This window comes from Oreochromis niloticus, unplaced genomic scaffold, assembly GCF_001858045.2.
Source record: "Oreochromis niloticus isolate F11D_XX unplaced genomic scaffold, O_niloticus_UMD_NMBU tig00007914_pilon, whole genome shotgun sequence".
NCBI classification, from domain to species: Eukaryota; Metazoa; Chordata; class Actinopteri; order Cichliformes; family Cichlidae; genus Oreochromis; species Oreochromis niloticus.
In genome coordinates, this window is record NW_020328842.1 from 258,503 (window position 1) to 279,708 (window position 21,206).

The 21,206-nt window shown below is 38.3% G+C and overlaps 2 protein-coding genes across 2 annotated transcripts; one reads left to right on the forward strand and one right to left on the reverse strand.

The window, feature by feature from the left end:
* Positions 1-8,003: 8,003 nt before the first annotated feature.
* LOC109199927 (85/88 kDa calcium-independent phospholipase A2) lies at positions 8,004-13,771 on the forward strand. The gene is made up of 8 exons (XM_019355271.2): positions 8,004-8,053; positions 9,072-9,226; positions 9,309-9,459; positions 10,989-11,125; positions 11,643-11,797; positions 11,902-11,953; positions 13,174-13,289; positions 13,495-13,771. The coding sequence occupies exons 1-8, from the start codon at positions 8,019-8,021 to the stop codon at positions 13,606-13,608; spliced, it is 915 nt and encodes a 304-aa protein (XP_019210816.1). The 5' UTR covers positions 8,004-8,018; the 3' UTR covers positions 13,609-13,771.
* A 4,073-nt stretch (positions 13,772-17,844) lies between these two features.
* On the reverse strand, positions 17,845-20,577 carry LOC109199929 (optineurin-like). The gene is made up of 2 exons (XM_019355274.2): positions 19,382-20,577; positions 17,845-19,291 (listed from the first exon to the last, which is right to left on the reverse strand). The coding sequence occupies exons 1-2, from the start codon at positions 19,605-19,607 to the stop codon at positions 18,291-18,293; spliced, it is 1,227 nt and encodes a 408-aa protein (XP_019210819.1). The 5' UTR covers positions 19,608-20,577; the 3' UTR covers positions 17,845-18,290.
* Positions 20,578-21,206: the final 629 nt, after the last annotated feature.

Below are 21,206 nucleotides of genomic sequence, written 5' to 3' on the forward strand. Positions count from 1 at the left end.
CCAGGGCTCAATCCTTGGCCCTCTTCTTTTTTCATTATACCTGTTCCCTTTGGGGTCTATTTTTAGAAAACCCGAAATATCCTTTCACTGCTATGCAGACGACTGCCAAATTTATTTGCCTTTAGCACCAAACGGCCCAGGCTCCATCCAAATCCTTTTGAACTGCCTTGAAGATATCAAAGCTTGGATGGCTCTGAACTTTTTGAGTTTCAATGAGAGTAAAACGGAGGTGATTGTATTTAGACCTAATAATATTTCATGCCGCCCGCTCGTAAATTGTGGTTGGCTAGGGTCTTATATCAAGCAGCATGTGACAAACTTGGGAGTCATTATGGACTCAGATTTTAAATTGGACAAACATATTAGTTCGGTGTTGCAAAAAAGCTTTTTCCAGCTGAGGCAAATAGCTAAGCTGAAGCCAGTTTTGTCAAGACGTGACATGGAGAAGGTAATATATGTCTTTATTTCAACACGGCTTGACTACTGTAATGCACTGTTTTTTGGAGTCAGCCAACGATCTCTTGCTCGTCCTCAGCTCATTCAAAATGCTGCTGCCCGCCTCTTAACTGGTACCCAAAGCTATGAACATGTAACACCTATCCTGTCTTCTCTTCATTGGCTTCCTGTTCATCACAGAATTAATTTTAAAGTCCCAACACTGGTTTATAAATGCCTTAATGGTCTTGCTCCCCCATACCTTTCCGAGTTACTTCAGCCTTATATTCCTTCACGGACCCTCAGATCAGCTGACAAGCTGCTGTTGGTTGTCCCAAAATCAAGGCTTAAACGTGTAGGAGAACGAGCCTTTTCAGTTATGGCCCCAAAACTTTGGAATACGCTGCCTTTAAATATTAGACAGGCATCTTTGTTTCCTGTTTTTAAAATGCTTTTGAAAACACACCTTTTTTCAATAGCGTTCAGACTGGCTTGAGTTGATATGGTTTTTATGTGTTTTATTATGTTTTATGTGAGTGTCAGTGGTTGTATCTTGTGTTTTACCCTGTGTTTCTGTACAGCACTTTGGGCAAACTTTTTGTTTTTAAACGTGCTATAAAAATAAACTGGATTTGGATTTAGATTTGGATATACTTGGACATATCTATTTGCCACATTATGTTTTTTTAGTTAGCAGAGCAGTGTTTAAGTGGAGCCTGATGTTGCATAAAGATTGATCCTCAGTCTCTTCCTCACAGTGAAGACCAGAGCTTATTCATTTCAAACTGGCTGCAAGATCAATGCTCAGTATCAACTGAGAGGTTTTTCTAAACTGTAACTGTAATGTTTTGTGACACCATCTTTAATCTCTCTCTAATTTTATTCCCTGAAACATTTTTATTTTATTCTTCTGATTTCTCCCTTTGTGTCTTTACTTATGCAATTTAGTGCTGTGGGTGCAACAGCCTTTTTTCCTCAGCTACACAAGCTTTAGTGGAGAGTGTACAGCTAGTGTGTGAGCATTAAACACACACCACACACTCTCCCTGCCTCTCTGTAGATGCACGTTTACAAAGACACAGGGACAGATAACAGATGTAATAGACAGTGGAGGAAAATAAGTTTTTCCTTTAACAGTTAATATTGCTGTGTCTCTGAGATGCTGACAGTGGTGGAATAAATCTGTATATTTACTTCACTCCAGCATTTAACTAAGGACAGGTTTCTAGAATTTAACATATCAGGATATAAAACATGTAATCTAGTCCTTGTCAGGCTTTAAAATGAGGTAAATACCAGTGATGTATTACACAAATTACACTAGAATGTTTTTATTAAGATGAAAAATCCTAACATCTTTAAAACTGTATGATGAGTAATAACAGGTCACAAGTGTTGGTTAATGTTTTACTGAAAATAACATCAGCAAGGGAAGAAAAGTCACGATGATAAAAATTACACTGAATTTAAACCTTCAGGGGAAACTTTCAGCAACAAGTACTCAGGTCAAAGTTCAGGAAATGATCAGTGTTCAGAACCTGTTGTGTTTTGGTGTGATCACATAGAGCAGTGCTGCATAAATGTAAGAATGTATGACTCAACATCTCCTCTTTTTAAATATATAATAAAGAAAACAAGTGACTAGAACTTATATTGTCTCATATTGTTATTAATTGTCAGGTTGCTTGTTAATGTTTTGTCTGTCAGTTTGTCCAGATAAACTTTGTTTCTCATGGTTTAGTTCATACAAACCGTCTCCTCTCAGATCTCAGAGGACTCAAGTCTCATTATGAGTGCCTGCACAGTATGATAGTGTGTCTGTGGCATTGAGAAATCAACTGATTCATTTTTATAAAATGAAAAACTGATGTTTTCTGCTCCCCACAGATTTCACAACAACCAGCTAAAGTGGCCGCTGACAACAAGCCAGTTAACCTGAGCCTCTTTCTCACAGTAGGCAGGCAGGTTTGGATAACTTTATTCCATTAATAGATAAATTCATCATTTAAAAACTGCAGTTTGTATTTACTTCTGTTACCTTTGACTTTAATTAACTTTAGTTTGATCTGACAAATTTAATTATAACAAATGTGCAACATAATAAGAAATCAGGAAATTGTGCAAATACATTTCTAATTTGAGAAATGGGTTAAATTGGAAATAATGGGGTTTTTTAGGGGTTAAAACTCTAAATTCTCCCTCTTTCTCTCCCATGAAATTCAAAGGTCTCTTATTGGTTGAGATTAATTAATTAAATTTGGTTGATTTTTATTTTATTTTAGGTAGATAGATCAGTAATTATTTATTAAAAGCACTATGTCCAGGTCATTCACTGTCATACAGGTTCTGGTGTGTTGATATATATCGGGCAGCCAGATGTGCCTTCTTCTCCTGCAGAAGTGTTTTTAATTTTGAGATGTTGCTTTAATGATTAAAATTTGGAACCGAATTGGAAAAACTTTTTTCCTCAAAAGATCAAAGTTCAACCAGTAACACGGCACTGGGTGGAGGAGAAAAGACAGTCTTCTTTTCTTTAGCAGTTAATGTTGCTGTGCCCGCAGTTCGTGATAAAAGTGAAAGATAAGTAAGTACTGAAGCAGCTGCTACCCGACAGAGCTCCTTAATGCCATTTGCAAGTCAAATTGACTTTATAGGCTGGAAAGAGGACAAAGGAGCATTTTCGTCTTCAGGATGTTATATTGCTGATGTGCTCTTGGAGCCGTCAGTATCAGTTCCACAGTAAAACATTTGCTCCTGTCGTTATTTTATCAATGCAAACGTGGTCATTTGTACTCAGTGTAAACCACAGCAGTAAGACAGGAAGCAAATCAGAGACATCAATGTGTATTCATACACTTCCTCTCATAATACCCTTTGTGTGCTGTCTATTCTTTGCTCTGCTGACTATATACGATATTTTGAAACAGAAGACACAACCATGCATTTCACAATAACTACTGGAGCTACTGCAAAGTTGGAACCCAATTCCAGATGTAAGTCCAAGCTGTGATCAAGACATGATAACAGGAGAATTCATGTTAAGCATGTTTATTAATGCAGCAGAAAGAAAAAAGTGTGCACAGTATGTGTTTTAGGGGTTGAGGGTACTCACTGTTTCTGCACTTAAAGCTCACAGACTGACAAAAACAGTTTACAAGTAAAATTAAATTTAGTCTCTTTAAATTTTTGTGCCACTTATATAAAAAGGTAAAACAGTGGAAAGTTTTGGGTTTTCAGGAGTTTTACTTCCAGTCTGTCTGCAGATGGTTAGCAGCTGCTTACGTTTATCTCTGTTAGTAAAATGTCTTCTCCTGCTGTTGGCTTATCAAACAGAGGCAAGCGAGCATTGTGTTAACTTATACTCCCTCAATGTGCGTTTGGTTAAATTTACATTATTATAGTATTAAACACGTTATTATAAGCTGCTCTTCTTATGATTGGAATTTTGCACACAAACACAATAATTTACTTTGACCACAAATATTTGGCTACATAATTGTATTTAACCAATTTTTTCTTTTTATATTTTTAAAATCTTGTCTCTGATGCCTGGATTGTCTTGCAAAATACTACACAAGATATTTTCCAAGTTCTTCTAATATAAACTTTCAGGATTTTATTGGTGATGACAGATTATATTGACTGATTCCTCTGGAAGGAAAGAAAAATATGATGATATTGATGATGATGCTGAGTAGAGAGGGCGGATGTGAGATGAGTCAGTAAGAATGTAGATGATTAACAGAAACTGATAATGAGATCATTAAGAATTATTAAATTTGATTAGTTTCATTATTTTTATTTTAGTTTTTTGTTTTTGGTGAAGGGATGATTAAAATTACACTTTCAGCAGCGCCTAGTGAGGCGAAGAAAATGAGAAGCTGTTGTGTTTCAATGTGACCACACGGGGGCAGTGCAGCATAGTGAGCCTGCAGATCAGTTTATAACTTTCATATCATGTGTGAGTTTGTTTCTTCTGAATTTTATTTTTCAGTTAGTTTCCACAGTTCATATATCATGTGTAATTTTTCATTAGTTTCAGTGTTTGTTTGTATTTTATTCTATTCATGATGGTTGTGTTGACAGATTTGTCCAAATTTAAAGCTACAGATGTGAACTTTTGGTTCCTTTATTATTACCTGTATAAACACATCACATCAAAATGCATTCTTGTACTTTGTGTAAATTAATCACAAAGTAATTAATCACAGAAAATAAAACATTTAAAGAACTCCAACCAAGTGAGCTGACCTCCAAGAGGGGCTAAATAGTCCTTTATGGCCTTGTTATCTTCTTCTAACTTATTTCTTGCACTTATTTAATTTTGAACATTACTTTTTCCATGTGTGGAGCTAACCATGTGTGCTAGCAACAAAGGGGTTGGGTGGAGACCCAAAAATGCAACCAACTCTACCCTCCACTGTTCATCACCAGATGGTGCAAAAGCGCAAGATCCAGACATAAAGCATCAAATCCAAAAGTCCTTTACAGAGGGTTTTTATTATTATTATTATTATTATTATTATTATTATTATTTAACTAACTTTTTAAATGTTTCACACATTAAACATTAATGCATGAATGGATGTGTATTTTAAAATGAAATACTTACAGAAGACATTGTTAATTATTAACAGCTTAATTATTGTGCTTTGCATATGCTATATGTATATATAGTAGATGCAGTATGACAGGACACAGAGGTTTAGTGCCAGACTTCACATAAAAAGTATCAACTATGTTAGGATCCATGATCATCATGTGTGGTGTTAGTTTACATTAGTGTGTCCTCTCATGAAGGTGTGTGGATCTCTCACCTCTCTCCAAATTGTAGTTGTGTGTTTGATGCTGACACAGATGAAGACTGCTGATTGGCTGAAGTAGGGTACAATATATATTTTTGGTTTTTGGTTTGGGCAGTGCTCACCTCTACATTAAATAAACTGCTGCTCGTGTGTGTTTGTAGGTTCTCAGTCATCCAGGTCATGGTTGTCTAAGAAGCATGGAGACACTTCAACCGCCTGGAAATACCCAGCCTGCAGAGTACATCATATGATTTATTGATTTATTTTGTGTTCATATCACATGGATGGATGTGAAATTAAGTTATGATTGTTTTGTTTTTTGTCTGTTTCTAGAGGAGATGTCGTTCAGGTTGTAGGACTTGGTGGTTATAGGGTAAATGCCAGCAGCCACCCACGTAAGACCATATTTTGTTTGATTATTTCACAGTTAATGCTAGAATCTGATTTCGGTTTCTGTGACTGTTTTATAGTTACATTTATGTTTTTTGTTTGATACTGTATGAAAAACAAGGTTTTTTCTTTTTGTAAATTTTGGAGTAGATGTACTGTGTGCCAAGTTCCTTGTTTAAAAATCATTTGGAAACATAAAAAAAAAGACAAAACATCGTTCTACTCAAAATTTTAGTTTTTGAAAGGTTATGAATAACTTTTGTTCTTTTCCTTTTCCTCTAGTCCCTGATGAACCACCTAATCTTCAGTGTGCAGACATGCGTGTTGCTGACTGTGAGCCTACCAGATACTCTCAGTGTACTGCATATGTGCCATATAACAACAGGCTGTGTCTAGAAGAACATCAAGTAGATGCACGTGACTGCTAATATTACTGTATATCATCTGTGTTTGTTTTAGATATTTTGGAAAAAAAATAAGCAAAACTACATTTCTCTTCTCTCTCAGGGTGATTCTGGTGGTGGAGTGATTTACAACAACATGATTTATGGTGTAATCAGTTCTGGTTTTGAACGTGTCTGTACTGGACCAGCTGTTACTGTGAATGTTTGTTCTTACATGAAATGGATAAATCAGAAAATTGCCCAAAATAATGGAAAATAACTGAATGAAAATAACATCCAGAATAAACAATCATCTCTACATGAAACTTGTGTGCTGTGTTGTTTCTGCTCTACAATATCTTCATGTTAACTGCAAATTGTGACCTTTTTCTTTGGTCTAAAATAGTGTGTTAGATTTGCAGCTTGTGTGTGTTTGAATGTGGTGTCAGGTGTGTAGCAGCTCATCCTGTTGTTCAGAAACTCTCAGACTCACACTGTGAAGATGCAGAAAGGCTTTCTGATCAGACATGCCACCAATCAGCTGCAGGGCCTGAACATGATAAACTTTATAAATCTGACCTGATTGTTGAGGGTGGAAACGTTTACATGGAGGCTGTTGGCTCATTGATGTCAGATGAACTTTTTTTTAATCACTGCACTGAGGGCATTAAAATAAATACACTAACCAACAAAATAAGTTTTGTTGATAAAATACATTTCTTGAAACCGTCCATTGTTTTGTCCGAACTCTAAACATTGAATCCAATTTTCAAACTAAAAGCAGTGCTTTCAAAAAAAAATACCCCAAAACAAAAAACCTACAAAAACAAAAAATAAACAAAATAAAATTATAGTACACAGTGACATATGTATTTTATATCTCATAACACGTCATTTCCATCTTGTCTTCAGTCCTGCATTTTTATACTTCTAAGACCAAAGTGAAAACTAAACTCTTTATATTCACAAAGCTCATAAACACTATTTGTTTCAGGATTTCATCATGATTAATTTTCCATATGAGGCAGTGCTTTCACATTCCTTTTGAAGTAGTACAGAGAAATTCCTCTTCTCCTCTTCTTTTAAATTGCATCAATATTTTCCAACTGAGCAGTAAAAGGACACCAAACTCAAACATGAAGCATCAACGTCATGTTTAGATGTTGATTATTATTACAATAAGAGACTAAAGTAACTCGCTTTGAACACTTCAGTTTTCTCTCTTGATGCTGCTGTTTGTTTCCTCCTCCACTTGTATTTTTCTACACTTCAGTGAATGTACATAGCGCCCTCTGTTGTATGTTTGAGAGATCTGCACTGCATTGTCATCAAACACAACTGTGCAGAGGTGGAACATCAAGCGCATCAATTGAAGAAGCTTCTTGGGTCAGAAGTTAAACATCATCCAGAACCTTAAAGAAGTGAAGTCACTTTCCAGGCTTCTTAGACAACCATGACCTGGATGACTGAGGACCTACAAACACACATGATCAGCAGTTTATTTAACACTGTCCAGTTGGAGATTTGCTATATTGTATTAAACTGTAAGTCTGAAATAGGTGAGTTTTAAGGGGCATTAAGTCAGGACAAAATAACTTATTAGCTTTCTGTGTCAGACTCACAAAGTGATAATCAGCACAGGGATGCGTGCATGAGTTAATGCTGTAGAGGAGACAATGATCAGGAAGAGAACTGCTGCCACAGCCGCTCCTTAAATACCTGGTCTTGATGAAGGGGAATGACAAATGTGATGGAAAATGTGTGTTTCACCTCCTCTGACCTCTGTGTACTATTGATATGTGTTTGTAACTTTCTTGTACAAAGTTGTAGTTGTTTTTCAGTCTTCATACACTCTAACTGTAAGCTTTGCTCAAGGCCATGACACACTTCATTACCAAACTGGTGCCTACATGATGGTGAGAATTTCACTCCCAACCACTGATTAGACAAGACTGCATCCACGCGACGAACCTACAGGAGCTGCTATAATTTAGCCTTTTTGTCAATGCTGGTACAAACCCTGTTGATCCCTTTGCAAAGGTTTGAACTTTCTTTCTTTCAATCTCAGGAAATCGGTTTCGTTTCGATGCTTAAATTATTTTTCACAACAACAAACAGGAGCAAGCCTGTGGACATCGGTCCGAACAAAAACAATACAAAGATATTATTAGTAGCTAACATGTTGGGCTTTAGGCTACTGATTAGGATAGCCCTGAGCTCCTCGGGAGTGTGACTCTCGAGGTGTTATTGAACTTCCATCAGAGCTCAGTGAAGATGCTGGGCTGAATTCCCGTTCATTAAGTCGATGCAGGCTGTCCCTGGGTTTTTCCCTAAAGGCTGTCAAGTTCTAACCAGCCACCCTCGGTCCACTGCACCTGGATTCTGAGTGACCAATGAAAATCTGATCACAGATTTGTTTCTCCAGGTCTTCTGTAGGTTTGAGAATATTTTGAATTCGAGAAAGGATGGCGTTCTTTCTCAGCATCTTTTTAATGTCTTCTTTAGTTGTCTGAAAAGTGGAGACAATCAGATTGAAGGAAAAAAAGTTGAGTTGAGTTAAAATGTTTAAAAATTATGTTACAGAAATAGATTTACAATTTTACTGTGGTAAACTAAACCACACTACACCGTCACACATCTCTTCCTAGATCCTGTTCTTTTAAATGATCAAAGTATTTTAACTTTATGTTATAACAACAGAAAGCATGAAAACATAAAAATGATGGTCTGTCTTCATATTTCAGTTATTGTTACATTAAAACAGCCTCACCTGTTTTTACTTTTAGCAGAAGTAGCATTTTATAGATGTAGGTGTGTAAAGTTTTGCTAACTTTAACAACTCTACATGTGTGCTGTTGGGCAGTTCAGTCTACAGTCCAATTAATCATGTATATGTGCCTGAAAAATAATTCTATATCAAACTAAGAGCAGTAGAAAAACCTGTAAAGCTTCCAAAAGCTTAAAAAGTCAGATAAATATTGTTGAGTACAATGTACTTTCCTCTGTGATATAGGATTAGGATTAAACTTTGTCATTGTCATTACACATGTAATGGAAGCGTGCTGTGTCTTGATGGTGGCGGTATTAAAGGCCTGGTGCTGATCCAGATGCTGATCGCTCTGGAGAAAGAGGCGGGCAGACCCACCAGAGAGCTCTTTGACTGGGTAGCTGGCACGAGCACGGGAGGCATCCTGGCTCTGGCTATAATCCACGGTGTGTCTGTGTTCTCTTTTCCAGTGCTCAGGGTTTTCATCACATAGCATCAGAACAACAATGACACTTCTTCTATGTGTAGGTAAATCCATGGAGTACCTGCGCTGCCTGTACTTTAGGATGAAGGAGCAGGTGTTCAAAGGATCAAGACCCTATGAATCAGCACCGCTAGAGGACTTCCTCAAAACAGAGTTTGGAGAAAACACCAAGATGACTGACATAAAGTTCCCCAGGTAGATGTCTGAATCTGATAATAGGCAGAAAAATGCAAAATAAAAAGCTAAAATTCAAACCAATTGCAGACCTCTGCCCAATCTTCTCGTCATCTGGGCAGTATTTAATTTTAAGCAAAAAGTATTGTATGTTCTACATAAACATTGTGTACAAGTAAGTAATAGATAATAGGTACTGATTTGTAAATAACTGAAATAACTTGAGCTTATTATATAATATTATAACACAGTTTATTTCTAACCAACTAGCAGCTCATTCTTTATCGTTATAATACTTTCTTTAAAGCCAGCACACGTTTTGGAGTCAAAGTGAAACAAAGGCAGATGCGATACGTAAAAGTGAGGTCAGAGGTCAAATGTGACATGATGTTTAAATGCTAACTATAATGTGATGTAAGTTTTACTATAATTCATTCATAACTTTTCGACCTGTCACGCTTACGGAGAAAACGACAAATTGTTGCATTCTAAATGTTATGCAGCCATCTGCCACAAGATGGCGCTGCAGCTTTTACATTGCTATAGAAAAGCACTCCTACAAAGTTTTATTATAATTCATTCATAAATTTTTGACCTGTCAAATAAACCTGTCACTTTATTAAAGTGCAATTTGAAAAAGGTTCTTGAAATGAAGGTTATTAAATTGGAATTCAAAAATGAATTTACAAATGCAGAATTGATTCTACAGTTGATTATTTAAGCACAGAGTTGTTTATTTCGATGCGCGTGGCTCTTGTGGTCCTCCATAGTGGAGAGGAGGTCTGGGGTTTTCTGCTTTGGCTTCTTTCCTCTCAAACAGGTTGAATAAAGTGGATGGATCCATGATTTATTGTTTTGTTTTTTTTTAATTGTTTTTTAGATTCTATCTTTTAGTGAGATGTCATGAAGTCATGAAGTGTAGAACAGTATGCATTGTTGATTATTCACGGCACAATGCACCACACTTTGTAGTCATTTTTTTTTGTTAATTTGCTGCATTTTAATAATATGTGAAGATCTATTGTAGTAATTTTCATATCATATTTAACATCAGTTTATTTTTAGTGGGTTTTTTGTGATTAGTGGTTTCAAATGCCAGTTTTTGACAATTATCTAGTAAACAGTCCTCAGATTTAACTTCAGACCTCAGTGTTTCTTAGGTTTTATACTAATCAATTAGCCAAAGATTTTCGTTATTTAGTCAACTAAGAATTTCGTCGCCCTAGTTTCTGCTGGTGCTAACAGTGTCATATAAAAGCTTTAAATATCCCACTCTTTTGCTGTGATTGGTCAGTTTTTGAAACTTTGAGCTGGTTTTATCCTGATCACCTAATGTTTTACTTCCTGAGAATTAAAAAAGAAGTACTGACTGGCTTAGATATGTGTAGCATGGCTCTGTAAACACTAAAATAATACATCAGGAGCCAGATTTTTAAAAATATTTTTGTAATTTGGTTGAAATGATGCTGTTCAAATTTTCAGGTGTTTAAGGAGAACAGGCAGAAGTTTACTATGACATCATGACTTTTCCCTTCTTTCTTTCTTTACAGGGTAATGGTGACCAGTGTTCTGGCAGACAGACATCCAGGCGAGCTTCATATATTCAGGAACTATGACCCTCCATCCGTCTCCAGAGAGGCCCCATACACCACCACTGCCACATTCAAGCCTCTCACCATCCCACAAGGTACATCAGATATCACCTGTGTTTGTTGGGCTACAGCACCAGCCCTCAAGTGTCAAATGTATTAAATGGGATAGTGAACATACCACTGGATGGCACCAAAGAAATTTTCAGCACTCATATTTTAATGTGAGGGTTATGTACTTTCACTTCACTGAGGCAATAAAACCTGAAAACTATGCCTGTGCATGAACACAACACTGAAACTGAGACTGTGTGTGCTGTTCATGAAGGAGTCGTGTCCTCTGCTGTTTGAGTCCCAGCCATGTTGTTGTTACAGGCCGGGAGGATGAGGATGTGTTGATAGTACGATACACAGAAGAGCCACCCAGAAAGATAAGGAAGGTGACAGATGAAGGTGTGTGTATGCGTACAGGACCAAGTCCTGGAAAGTCGTGAAAAATAAAAATAAAAAAAAACAGATTTTAGACAGACAGGAAGTGATAATTATGAACTCAAAGCAGTGTAATTGCATTGACTATACATTACTGTCTTACTTATATCCTTGTGTTCATATCAGAACAACTTGTATGGCGAGCTGCTCGCTCCAGCGGCGCTGCTCCCACCTACTTCCGACCAATGGGGCGCTTTCTGGATGGAGGGCTGCTGGCCAATAACCCGACACTAGATGCCATGACAGAAGTCCATCAGTACAATAAGGCCTTAAAAGCAGAGGTAAGCAACTGGAACTCTATTCACTTTCCTTCCTTTATGCACTTAATGGACGTTAAGCCACATGGATTTGTTCATGACTTCTTCTCTGCACGTGTCTCTCTTAGGGCCGTGAGAAGGACACAAAGAAGCTGGGTATAGTGGTCTCTCTTGGAACAGGTGAGCCAAGTAACTTTGTGTCAAATTGTTAAATTATGTGAGTGATATCTCTTCTTCTGTGTCTTTAATATACATTAATGCAAAGAAAACTGATATATACACACACTGGCCACTTTATTAGGTACATATCGCTAGTACTGGGTTGGGCTCTGTTTTGCTTTTAGACCTGCCCTAATTCTGTGTGGCACAAATTCAACAAGGTGCTGAAATGATTCCTCAGAGATTTGGGTCCATATTGATGTGATATCACAGAGTTGCTGCAGATTGGTTGGATGCACATAAATGATGTCATGTTCAAGGAACCAGACATGGCACATTGTCCTGCTGGACACAGCCTTCAAAAGATTGGTACAGTGGGATCATAAAGGACCACATAGGCATACAATATAGACATAGCAACAATAGTCAGGTAACTGTGGTGTTTAAATGATTTCATTTAGCACTAAGGGGCCCAAGAGTGCCAGGAAAGTATCCTCTACACCATTACACCACCAGTAGCAGTGCAGACGTTTGTGTTTTTCATGCCAGATTCTGACCCAACACTCTAAATGTTGCAGCAGAAATTGAAACTTATCAGACCAGGTACTGTTTTTCTAATCTTCTGTTGTCAGTTTTTGGTGACATGTAGCCTCAGTGTGCTGCTCTTAACTGATAGAAGGACACCTGTTGTGGTCTTCTGCTGCTTTATCCCATGTGTTTGACATGTTTTATGTTCAGAGATGCTCTTAGTTACCTTAGTTGAGACTTAGTTGACCATTCTCTTGTAAACCTTAGAGACGGTTGTGTGGGAAAATCCCAGCAGATCAACAGCTTCTGAAATACTCAGCAGCCTGTCTGGCACCAACATCTGTGTCACTTAAATAAAGTTTCTTCCTCATTCTGATCCTCAGTTTGATTTTCAGCAGTTCATCTTGATCATGTCTAAATGCACTGAATTGCTGCCATGTGATTGACTGATTTAGATATTTGTGTTAACATGCAGTTGAACAGGTGTACTTAATTAAGTGGCCAGTGGGTGTATATATCAGTTGTCTTGGCATTTAATCTATATTTAGACGCTATCTGACAACTCGACAGTTTGTGTAAATGATAACAAAAAACCCCAAACAAACAGTAATTTGCATATTGCACATTGTGAATAACTAGCTTGAGTTCAGTGTCTCTAATTGAAGTCCCCCTCCCCTTTATCATTTTGTACACGTGCTCCTGTGTGTCTCCAGGTAAACCTCCTCAGGTGGTGGTGAGCTCTGTGGATGTGTTCCGACCCTCCAACCCACTGGAGCTGGCCAAGACCTTTGTAGGAGCAAAAGAGCTGGGCAAAATGCTGGTGGACTGTGTGAGTATCATTTTTTCAGTTTATGTTTGTGAGTGGTTAACTCTGGCCATTGCTGTAATGTGCCCTGATTATTTATTTTTATTTAATCTGGTATTTGTGTTTATTCCATTTGACATTTGTGCATGTATTGGTGTTCTAATAAGAAAAGCATTTGTTAAAGCATGTTTGTCTTGCTCATTATAAAAATGTCTCTCTTACTGCACAGTGTACAGACTCTGATGGCTGTGCAGTGGACAGGGCCAGAGCGTGGTGTGAAATGATCGACACCATTTACCACAGGTCAGAAACGACACACGTGTTAGTTTTGGTTCTTTTTTAATGCATCCTCTTTTCTCAGCCTCTCTGTATTTGTACCAACTTGCTCTCATCCATTTATCTTAGAATGCTTGTAGTTGTTTCTTATTCTCAGACGCTTCATCTGCAGTGGTTTAAAAGGAGTTCCTGTAAGACTGAGTGTTTACTTCAATTTAATTCAGTTTTATTTAAATGGTGCCAAATCACAACAACCGTTATCTCAAGGTACTTTATATTGTAAGGTAAAGACCCTACAATAATACAGAAAATAGAGAAAAGCCCAACAATCAGATGACCCCTCTGCGAGGAAGCAGGAAGAAACCTGCACCAGAATCGGGCTCATATAGGGGCGGCCATCTTCGGTGAGCGGTTGGGGCTGAGTGGACGAGACAGGACAAAGACATGCTGTGGAAGAGAGCCAGAGATTATTAATAACTATTGATTAAATGCAGAGAGGTGTATAAACACATAGTGGGTGAAAATGGTGACTGAAGAAGAAACACTCAATGCATCATGGGAATCCCCCAGCACCCTACACCTATGGCAGCAAACTCAGGGTCACCTGTTCCAACCCTAACTATATGCCTTATTAAAAAGTTACATTTTAAGCCTAATCTTAAGACTAGAGATGGCGTCTGTCTCCCGTGTCCGAATTGGAAGCTGGTTCCACAGAAGAGGAGCCTGAAAGGCTCTGCCTGCTATTCTACTTTTAAACACTAGAAGCTACAAGTAAGCCTGCAGTCAGAGAGCGAAGTGCTCTAATGGGGTGAGACTGGTCTATGAGGTCATTAAGGTAAGATGGGGCCTGATTATTCAAGACGTTTGTGAGGAGCAGGATTTAAAATTAGATTCTGGCTTTAACAGGGAGTATGACTGCATCCACATAGATATGATTCACACGTGCATTACATGTGAACTGTCACAGTCATCAAATCTGCAGCATGTCAGTTATCTAGAAGTAGGACAATTATGACCAACCTATATATGACATGACTGCAGTTTTGTCACATTCTACATTACATGGATGTAGTTATGACATTTTAGTTCAGTTTGGTTTTAATTAAGTTTTATTTATATAGCATCAAATCACAAGCCAACTCAAGGCACTTTATATTATAAGGTAAATTGCTTTACAGTAAGAAAGAGAGAGAAAACCCCCCAAATCAGATGACTCCCTATGAGCAAGAACTTGGTGACAGTGGGAAGAAAAACTCCCTTTTAACAGGAAGAAATCTCCAGGCTCAGGGAGAGGGGCGGCTATATGTGGTTGAGGGTGAGGGGAGGAAGACGAGGTAAAAGAAGCACTGTGGAACTAACTGCTGTGTCTTTTAGCTTCATGGATAGATAAAGGTGCACATCATTTAAATAGCAATAGAAATATATATAATATGCCTGCCTAAGAGAAGCATGTAGAATATAAATTGAACTGGTCCCTGCAGAGAACCCTGTGCAACTCCATATTTAACCTTATTGTGTGAAGAAGACTCCCTGTTTACATAAGCAAGTTGAAGTCTATTAGATAGAGTTGTGCCATCGCCTTGTAAACTAATCTTTGAAAGCTGAAATTTACTGTTTAATAAACTCTAGTTCTAATATTGAAACCTTTTTTTTCACTTGATGTACCTAATTTACAGTTTCATTGCAGCACAATTTGAGCTTTTTAATTTGCAGACACGTTTGTGCATTTGTCTTTCATTTCTCTCAGTTTCTCTGTGAAGAATCTAGGAAGAATCTGCATTTTGGGGACGGCAGGAAGACATGCATCTATAAATATATAGATGTTTGTGTTTATAAATATGATATCAGTTCATACATGTAAATTTTGATGTCAGTGTTTCCGTTAAGTTGTGTGATAAAAAGGACCCTAAAGTGTCACAAGGTCATGAGGTTATGTTGCATCTCCTCTTTTTCGCTGTACTCACGTGAGAAGCTGAGACCAAATGCTGTAGTTTCACTTCTGCTAGAAACTCATAAAACACCAAATAACAGGTTTGCACTGCAGTCAGTCAGTTTAGCACACTGACTGACTGCACTGACCCTCTATGCATGATAAGGAGCTTTCTTGTATTGATGTCAGTGGCTTCTATTGCTTCCTTTGGCCAACTTCTTGTCCCAGCAGAGTATCTGACCAACAGCAGGGTGTAGATGTTGCCCTGGATCTTGTCCACCCCATTTGGCTGACTCCTCAGAAGTCGCCTTACTCTCTGCAGGTGTTTGGTGGTTGCAGCTTGCCAAGCGGCCTCTTCATGGTTGCCATTTGCCTGTGTGATTCCAAGGTACCAGTACTATAGCTGTCCTCAATGCTTGAAATGGTTACTTTCTGGTAATGCAATCAGACTGCAATTCTCCGGTAGGAATGACATTCCAGTGTCATTGCTGGTTGCTGGATTCAACAACAGAAGTTTGGTATGTTGTAACATCTGTAATGATGATTTGTTTGTCAGTCCAGGCATGATTTAGGTGATCCAAATGCAATTACCTGAACAAAGTCTTTAATGTTGTCCTAACTTAGTACAGTAGCACTGGATGTGGGTTGGAGTTGCAATGACCTTCAACCTGCAGGTGACCACACCATTTGTGATGGAGAACTCATCTCCATGTGTCATGCAAGGAAACAATCATATTCTTTAAAGCAGTTATATTTGCTCTACTTAAAAAAAAATGTCTGCTCTCGCAGAACAGAAAAGATTGACAGGGGAAGTTTATTTCTGCTGCTTGTATCTGTGATCTCGTTCTTTCAATCTTTAAATCAAGCTTATGACCATAGGTGAAGACAGGGACGTAGCTCAGACAGTAAATTGAGATCTTTGCTTTTACACTCAGCTCTGTCTTCACTTCAAACTGGGAGTTTAAGATCTGAACCAGGGCCTCTGTCAGATGTCTCCAGCTCAGCTCCTCTCCTCACCTGAGTGTCCAGACCATACAGCCGCAGATACCCAAGCTGTTTATTGAGGTCAGTATCTCTCAACCCAAGACACTAACTCAGGCTCCCTCCCCAGTGTCCCGAGAGGTGACATTTCATGTCCCACTCATCAGCCACTGATAGCTCTGACCACCGTCCGACAAACAATAATGTCATGAAAGCGTATTTTAAAATAGGGTTATGCAAACATAGCTATTAACTTTTCATTCTGGACGCCTTCTCTCTGTGTAAAATGAATTTGTTATTTTATTTTAATTACATGGTGTGTATATACCTTTCAGATGATCAGAAGACAGGAAAACATCAGTAAAGAAACAATTTTGCCAAGCAAAAGTGCAAATCAAATGAAAAGTAAAACAGGTTAGTCTAAAGTAGAATTAAACTTCGGCAAGATTCATATAAATGTGTTACGTTCCCCTAAAACAGTCTAGGGGATGAGGAGAAGTAACAAAAAGTGTCTGGGTCAGAAAAAGGAGACAGAGTCAAAATGTTTAAATTAAAGAGTTTTATTACAGTTTCTAGTAATAGCTCAACTAAAAGAGACGGACAAGCTGCTATTACCATTTAAAGAAACAAACAAAAAAAAAACTTAGGCGTCGGTCAGTAAACTGAAAAATAAGGTATAAAGAGTTTAGTCAGCAAACACTCCACAGAGCAGCAGTAAACAACCTCCAAACAAAAACAGCTCACTAGCTGCAACCACCAACATGGATCTCTGGCACCAGAGCTCACCTTTCTCTGGCCTTAAATACCTTTAACTGCTGATGGGAGTCAGCTGTACAAAAGAAAAAGGTGGCACCTGAGGCAGGAGAGACGGTAGGACATGCCTACACAGGCGACTTCAGGAGGAGGCCCTGCTAGGACCGTAACAAAATGATGCCAAAGATTACTAATATACTAATACTTACCACTCGATCAACGTCTTTCTGCTCACTTTCTAGAGTTGCAAGACTTTGATAAATATTGTTGAGTGCAGATCCAGAGCTTTAAAGAAATCTCTTTCCACAGACAAATGACTATTCTATATTATTCAGGTATTCAGGAGCAGATTTTTGTCAGGGCACCATACAGCTAGGTATACCTCTTCCCTTTTATTGATGAGATAGCAGAGTAAAGTTAGAGCAAATGGAAAGTACTCTGTACAAAACCTGGAGCTGTACTCAACTACAATACTTTAGACTTTTTTTTTCAAAAGGCATTAACAACACAGACACAGTGGATATCATTCACAGAACAATGTTTTCAACCAGGATGTAAACGTTTTTATTTCTGCTGTTAGGTTGTTATAATTGGACATTTTCACATGTTTTAAATGAGACAAAATGTTCACACTTCAGATGTTTTGTTAAATCCAATTGTTTATTTGATTGGTTGTAGTTTTTTATGGGTAAGATGTTATAATACCCTGGTTCACTCAGAGACTACTCCGTCTCCTAAAAATCTTCTTTAGTTCAGTTCAATTCAATCCAACAGTATTTACATACAAATGAATTGAATTGAACTGAACTAAAGACAAAACCCAACAATCCCCTATGAGCAAGCACTTGGCGACAGTGGGGAGGAAAAACTACCTTTCAAAAGGTAGAAACCTCCGGCAGAACCAGGCTCAGGGAGGGGCGGCCATCTGCCGCGACCGGTTGGGGGGGGTGGAACCGATGACAAAGTTATACACAACTAAATATTAAAGCAAATATGCTTTTAAATGGATGTTTAGGCACTGGAAGTGCCTGTTAATATTTAGTTGTATATTACTGTGATTTTATAGGAGACGGAGTGGAAGTCACTTAAGTGAATAGTCTCAAAAACCAGTTGCGCTTCGTTTTCTTTTTTGGTTTTTCTTTTGGCACTTTGTCTTCTCGGGCCTCTGGACTTTCTGGTTTGGTTGTCTCTTGCAGATACTGCAAAAATTCCAGAAGTGAGATCTTTTCTTCTTCTGTTTGCCCGAGTTGGTTGCAAATTGTTGTGTCCCCCAGGTTTTGCTTCTCCACGATTTCCAGGTGGGAAGCTTTGGTTTTCTCCAGCTCTTCTTTTAAGTTTTGTGCCTTCAAATCATTTTTTTCACAAAGAGCCTCACTGGTGCTGAGTTTGTCTTTCAGCTCAGCGAGCTCACAGTTGGCTCTTTGTTCCTGATCTTCACGCTTTGCAACTTCCTCTTCTAGAGTCTTTTGAGTTTTGAGGAGCTGCTCACGGAGTTGTTCGATCTCTTCTTGCTGTTTTTTGCACTGGATCTCCAACTCAGCTTCTCGATCGGTTTTCACATCTGTAGAGTCTGTGTGTGGAGCTTCTGCAGTTTGTGTTGAAGCATCCACACTCAGCTCTGCAGCTGTGACAGCTGTGTTGCTGTCTTCAACAGGAGCCTCACTCACCTCAGGGGTGAAGTTCTCCTCGGGTGTCTTTCTACGAGACTCTTCCAGCTGTGTTTGGAGCTCAAGGATGGTTTTTTGAGCATTTCCTCTGCAGCACTGTAGCTGAAAGCGAAGCCAATCTTTCTGAGTTTTAGCTGCAGCAGCTTTGTGGTTTGCAGCTGTCATTTTATAAAAATTGGTTTTGCACATATTCTGAGCCTCCTGCAGGTGGAATCTCAGCGCACCCAGTTCATCAGTCTCATTGTATGGACGACTGCCATCATTTGGTGTTAAGTGAGGCTGTGGCTGAGATGGCCCATTGTTGGTGTTATGGTCAGGATGGGGCTGATGTGGCACACGCCCTTGTTTTGGCAAAAAATGTGGATTTTGCCAATGTTGCCCAGGCCCATTATTGGGTTTAAAGTGGGCATTGGGCTGATGTGGCCAAGGCCCTTGTTTTGGCAAAAACCGTGGATTTTGCCAATGTTGCCCAGGCCCATTATTGGGTTTAAAGTGGGCATTGGGCTGATGTGGCCAAGGCCCTCGATTGGGTCCAGGGTTTTTGGCTCTGGGGTTTGGGTTTGCATTTTTCTGCATCTTCTTCTTGTTTGCACCCTTTTGTTTGGCAGCATCAGATGGAGTCCCCTCATTTGGTGCCTTGTTTTTCCCTCTTTGGTTTGGGTTTTGCTGCTTAGGGTGAACAGCGGCCGGCGAGGTCCCTTCCTGGGGATCAAGATTTTGCTGCATATGTTGCATTTCTCTTGTCTTCGGTCTTACAGTGTCGAATGATATTTTTTTCTATTCGATCGGGGTTTGGGTTTGTGTTTTGTTGCATACACTGAATGTGTCAAATCTTTGTCTAGAGGATGGCTCGTGGTGTGTTCCTATACAGTTGCACAGTTCTGAGACATACTGAGTGCATGCTGGTGTCCTACTTAAGGACTTTTGAGAGAATGTTATTGCTCAATTTCCTTTTGATCCTTTGATCTGGAGTTTGATGTCATGGAGTGCAAATGGAGCATGATGTCATCCACTTAGCAGAGAGTCTTGTTTTTCTTTGAAATAGAATTCTACCAAACTCAAATAAAAGTCTTTAACTTTGTATGAGATGTTAAATTCCCAATGGAAAGGCCAAATCTACCCGAGAAGCTTCAATCAATGCTTCAGGATCAACATGTTTTCTATATACACCTTTAGGATGTTGCATCTTCAAAAAATAAAAATGAAATGACTGAGCCTCACACAGGAATATTGTTGCTACTTGTTTTCTGAACCTTCTCTTAGCCACATGTTCATAACATCAGTGTCCGTTCACTGCCTCCTGCAGGACGCTCTCTTCTTCCACTTTCTTACAGAACCGATACTGCCTCTCCTGGCATTACCAGTGTAACAACACACTGTCGTTTATCAAACTCATTCTGTCTGTTTCTTCAGATGAATAACATGATCTTGTATCTATGTATCTTTAAAAGAGTCTTTGTCATAATAATTTCTGTCCCAATGCAAAAAGAAAGATTTTCAAAGCTTCAAGTTTAAAAGGAAATAATGTTATTTAAAGTCTGATGCTAGCTGAAGTGATGATTACAATTCTAAATGTTCACTTGTTTGCTATACATATCTATATTTATGTGCCATTTGTGGCATAGAATGGAATATGTATAGTTTTCAAAGCAAATCTTAAAATAATAGGCTCAACACAAAATAACATTGAGCTACTGCTTTTGGCAAATTTTGCATAGTCTGATCTCTCCTAATACAGACACACGGAGAAACAGAAGCTTGAAAGTTTGCTAAAAATAGGAAGGTACTTACTTTTTTATTATTTCACGTCTCAAGGATTACTCTATCATTCTGGCAAACAAGGTTATACAGTCATATGGCTTACTAATTCAGTGTTCTGGTTCACTTTCCCCACTTTTTACCTCATTTTGTGGCTGCAGCAGGGAAAAGCAAATGCCAAGCATACAAATTTGAATATCAAACCCATTTGGAAAAGACTCAAGACTGGATTGAGGGAGTGAAACGGTAATCTTCTGTGGTTTCGTAACCTTATCGTTCTGTGCGAGCAGGAAAAAACTTAAATGACGTTGAAGCTGTGCTGAAAAAATAAATGTAGAAAGAAATCTCATGTGCAACTGAAATATGTATTTTGCCTGATCATTAAACTTTAATGGTAACTTACTGGTTGTGATTTACAGTAATTTAACTATTAATAATAAGTGAATGCCATATGCCACATATGAGACTGAATTAAAAAAATATAATATATATTAATTTTCAAAGTGACAGAATGAAAAAGTTAAAATCTTAATTTACAGTTTTTTATTTTTTAAAGTTAATAAATTGCCCACCAGT

What these genes read in the sequence shown, in the direction of transcription:
- LOC109199927 (XM_019355271.2), top strand. Translation starts at nt 8,019, where the DNA reads ATGCTGGTACAAACCCTGTTGATCCCTTTGCAAAG. An exon ending in GCCTCTCACCATCCCACAAG is followed by an intron (nt 11,126 to 11,642) that starts GTACATCAGATA and finishes TGTTCATATCAG; the next exon opens with AACAACTTGTATGGCGAGCT. An exon ending in AGTGGTCTCTCTTGGAACAG is followed by an intron (nt 11,954 to 13,173) that starts GTGAGCCAAGTA and finishes GTGTGTCTCCAG; the next exon opens with GTAAACCTCCTCAGGTGGTG.
- LOC109199929 (XM_019355274.2), bottom strand. Translation starts at nt 19,607, where the DNA reads ATGCAACATATGCAGCAAAATCTTGATCCCCAGGAAGGGACCTCGCCG. An exon ending in CAATCGAGGGCCTTGGCCAC is followed by an intron (nt 19,292 to 19,381) that starts ATCAGCCCAATG and finishes GGCCTTGGCCAC; the next exon opens with ATCAGCCCAATGCCCACTTT.